At 41.2% G+C, this 4,419-nt stretch overlaps 1 protein-coding gene across 2 annotated transcripts; it reads right to left on the reverse strand.

The window, feature by feature from the left end:
* LOC118677668 (ferritin, heavy subunit-like) lies at positions 1-4,161 on the reverse strand. 2 transcript variants are annotated; one of them, XM_036352955.1, is made up of 4 exons: positions 3,419-3,514; positions 2,628-2,771; positions 1,531-1,656; positions 1-207 (listed from the first exon to the last, which is right to left on the reverse strand). In XM_036352955.1, exons 1-4 carry the CDS (start codon positions 3,512-3,514, stop codon positions 94-96), a joined length of 480 nt encoding a protein of 159 aa, XP_036208848.1. In that variant the 3' UTR covers positions 1-93. The 2 variants fall into 2 exon arrangements, 1 of the variants encoding a protein (XP_036208848.1); XR_004974465.1 differs by lacking the exons at positions 1-207; positions 1,531-1,656; positions 3,419-3,514 and adding an exon at positions 3,994-4,161 and having other exon boundaries at positions 2,688-2,771.
* Positions 4,162-4,419: the final 258 nt, after the last annotated feature.

Below are 4,419 nucleotides of genomic sequence, written 5' to 3' on the forward strand. Positions count from 1 at the left end.
TTTGGGAACAACTACAATGGGAAGACTTGCTCTGTTGCCCTCGGATGTTGGATCTATTTACTCGACAGGCTTTTTATCATCAGGCTTTTCCAATCAGGCTTCCGCCTGAGCCTGGTTTTCTTCATTTCTATAATATGCAAGCTGGCGTTGCAGGTAGGTTGTGTTCCTCTTCTGTTTATCCAGGTACTTTCCCATGAAGTGTAAGAACTACAGAAATAAACAGAGGAAAACCTTTTACAGTGGTTCTCAACCTTCTGGCCCTTTAAATACAGTTCCTCATGTTGTGACCCAACTGTAAAATTATTTTCGTTGCTACTTCATAACTGTAATGTTACAACTGTTATGAATCCTAATGTAAATATCTGATATGCAGGATGGTCTTAGGCGACCCCAGTGAAAGGGTCGTTCGACCACCAAAGGGGTCGCAACCCACATGTTGAGAACCGCTGCTTTAGAACCTCGTCTGCAACAGGAGGCAATCAAAAATCTTGCTTCACAAATTGTAGCTCATTGACCTGCAGCCCTGGGAGCTTGTCAGAAAAAGAGAATATCAAGTCCCACTCCAGACCTACTAAATCAGAACCTGCATTTTAAGAAAGGAGAGGGAGTTCATATGCACATAGAAGTTTAATGGGCACTGATCTAAGACACTCAAGACCTCCAGTGAGTACAAATACCCACTTTCAATGAGTATGAGTGTTATGGCATCTCATCAAAAGTACAGATTAACCTAAAAAAAAACTAGTACTGCAGTGGTTTCTCACCCTGTTTTTTTTTAATCACATGGAGATTTAAGTAGATGTCTAGACCCAATTCCCACAGATTTAGATGTAAGTGGCCATAAGGCTCAGGCATTTGTATCTATCTCTTCAGAGCAACTAAGCCAGTCCAATATGCATCTAGGGTTGATAACTTTTGCACAAGGGAATTTTCCTCACTTTGATTTCCTGAGATGCTATGGGGTTAGTGAGAAAGAAGTTACCACCACAAGGTGGAGTGTTCACCATTAACCAGGAAGACTGCAGGATAATAAGTCACCATTAGCATTCACTTTTGCAGGGACCATCAGGGACAATGGTTCTCAAAGTGTGGCCCCTGGCCAGCAGGCAGCAGCATAACCTGAAAACTTGTTAGAAATGCAAATTCTCAGGCACCACATGAAAGCCATTGAATCAGAAGCTCTGTGGGGTAGGGCAGGTTGTTTGAGTAACCCCTCCAGGTGATTCTGGTACCTATTAACATTTAAGGACTTTTCTAGATTTAAAAGCCAACAGCGAAAGTCATTTTGTTTAATTATCCAGAGCACACTTTTCCTGGGAAGCCCTCTCCATCTTGTGTTGAGTTGCATTCCTTCCTACCAGGGCACCTACTCCTCCCACCTCCAATCTACTCCCAGAAGAAGGTTCATATACCTCCTTGGGGGGAAACAAGCATGTGTTGGATGACCAGAGCCTTGGGCCCTCTTCCAAGAAGCAAGTCATAATTCAGAAGTGAACTATGATAGTACTTTCAAAATCAGCTACTACTTACATGACTGTCATTGTCGGCAGAAGCTGTGGTCTTCAGGTCTATCAGGAGCTGGCTTAACTGGTTCTCCAATTCCAAAGCATATTCCAGAGCTTTTATGCCGGTTTGCCAGTTATCTATCTCAGGCCGCTTTAGGAGAGAAACAGGGAAGTCACCTGGGGCACAGCTTTCTTACATTAGACTTCCTGGGTCGAATTATGTCTAGGTTTGTAGTATAACCCAATACTTTCTAAACTTTGTGGCACAATGGAATCAAACTAGCATCTTAAATCCTGATGTCTGGATTTCAACTGCAGACATAATGCAATGACTGAAATGGTAGGAGTGCAAGCTCAGCATCAGGATTTTAAAAGCTCCCCATGTAATTTTAATGTGCTTATATACAAAGCATGGGTGCCACTAGCACAGCTACATGCACTATTCCATTAGTTTGAAAATTCCATGATAGTGGTTTAATTCCATAACTATCAGACATTTACTAATTCTCCTTATAAAACTGGAGTTAACAGAACCCCTCACATAAGTAGGCATGTTTCTAGATGTCATGCCCCCATTAAAGTTTAGATGATTTCTTTTAAGTGTCCATCCCAGAAAAAAAAAAAAAAGTTGGCTTCATTACATGGAAGATGTAGCCATTTCAAATACCTGGGTGTGCATCTGAGATAGTCTAATGATCTGATAGAGGATGGTAACTGTTCTAGGAAGAGGCCATTATAGGTGTGCTTCTCAATCTGCCCGAGCATTAGAGTCACCTGGAGATCTTGTTAAACTACAGCTCCTTGGGCCCCACCCCTAGAGAATCTGATCCAGTTTGTCTATGAATTTGCATTTCTGATGATTTCCCAGGTGATGCTGATGCTCTGGTCCAGAGACCACACTAGCTGTGGCTCATTGGGAAAACCTAAGCAATCATTTAGTGGCTGCAATTTACTCAAAATGATATGAAGAGGTTATAAAGAACACAAATGCTTGCCCTCAAAGTTGGTTACTATAATCCCGTGTGTAATATGGGTAACCCAACAAGTTAGGCAACAACTAATTTAGTTCTCTAGACCCAGCAGAGGCACCATTAAAATCATTATGACAAATTACATAGTCACCTTAATCACAGGAAGACAGACGGTATTTCCACGTCCTACTAGATATTTTAGGAATTGCTTTCCATGTACCCTTTTCAATTCAGCTTGGTCTTCAAAGAATCCAGAAAAAATAGGTTCTACTGAGTCTAAAGGATAAGAATAGGCCTGGGACAGAGGTGAGAATGAGGAGAAACTAGAGGTGAGACAAGCTAATTTTTAATGTTGGAAATCTTACACACACTCAAGCCCTCTTTGTTCAGACTAGGGTCCTTGGTTTGTCCTTTGACTTCCAGAAGACCCCAGCTATCTTTCAAACCCAAACTACCTCAAAGAAAAGCCATCCAGATTTTAATATGCTTGGGCCTAACCTTTGGATATTATGGCCTCTTTAATGACCAGATTTGTAAACCCCACATGCTAGCACTTATATCCAATAATTGTTTAAACACAGCAAAAGTCCGGAATAAATTAAATGTCATTTTAAAATCAATCTATTTCACCAATCCTAACACATCTACATTACCTCTAAATTAAATATGGGTGAAAAATTACTTATTCAGTCTACTACCAGTGTCTGATGCCCATATGGTTTGGTTAACACACTGGAAAGAACCGTGATTCTCCCATCATAGCCCATAGTTTGCAGTCACAGTTCTAAATCATTAGCCACAAGGCAGCAAAATCCTGGGCACTAGGTTGCTGTTTCATCTATCATCACAACACAAATATGGCCATAACCACCATTCCTAAAGAGACATAGGATATATCTAAGCTGAAACCTTCCTCCCAGTGGCTCAAAAAATCATACTAACCATAGATAAATAAGCATCACTGATGTGCAGCTCAAAAGATGCCACATAATTAGTAGCAACCCTACACTCTTCAGAGACAGGTTCCTTGAATGCCATCACAGCGTTAGAGAAAACCAGGCATACACAGTGCTACCCAGCAAGCTATGGACTTCCTAAATACTAGTAGGCAGATAGTCCCTTTCATACAGCTGAAAGCTAGATAAAATTCCACCCAGCTGTGATTAACAGCTACTCATCTGTGAATGAGGACATTGTTTCTGCATGAAAGAACCATTCTCACCTAAAAAAAGGTGTGGGAGAAAAGTTAATTCACTTAAATAGCCCAGCCAGTGTAGAGTACTTTCTCTCACGTTTTCTCTATGCTTTGAAAAGGCTGATCTACGTCCTGAATAGAGAAGTAGTAGCAGAGCTGATGCATTAGCTTTAATATATTCTTTTCTTTAAAAACAATTTATGGCACATTATGCTAGGTCCTATGGGGAATCTAAGAAGACTGGCTAAAATGCATTATTTGCCTATAAGGGACATAACCCCCACCACCACCACTCCATAAAGCTGCACTGCACATAACTGACCTTAAGACAGGATATGATGGAGGTTCTGAAGTGGCAAAGCACATGTAGCTGAGGGGATTCCGGCAGATTTCACTGATAAATCGGCAGTTGAAACTGGCCTTGGAAGGTGGGTAAGAATGTAGGGAGAGAGAAATGGAAGAAGGGCGTTCCACCTGGAGAGCTGGCACACACAGGCTGTAGGGATTAGACACAGTAATGGTTTCTCATCACTGCAGTAAGACTGCTGCATTGGGGAAGCTTTTGGCTCCTTCCTCAAATGGTCTCCCAGGAGTTCTGACCTGCCTCAACATTTATCACTTCATTAGCGTCCTTTTAGGGTAGAGATTGTTTTACTTATCTTGGTAGTCCTATTGCTCATAATGAAAGAATTTTTAAATACTAGATGTGAACTCAAAACTTGTTACATGAAAGTATAGCTTACGTGAG

Source organism: Myotis myotis, unplaced genomic scaffold (genome assembly GCF_014108235.1).
Source record: "Myotis myotis isolate mMyoMyo1 unplaced genomic scaffold, mMyoMyo1.p scaffold_m19_p_2, whole genome shotgun sequence".
In the NCBI taxonomy this organism is placed as follows: Eukaryota; Metazoa; Chordata; class Mammalia; order Chiroptera; family Vespertilionidae; genus Myotis; species Myotis myotis.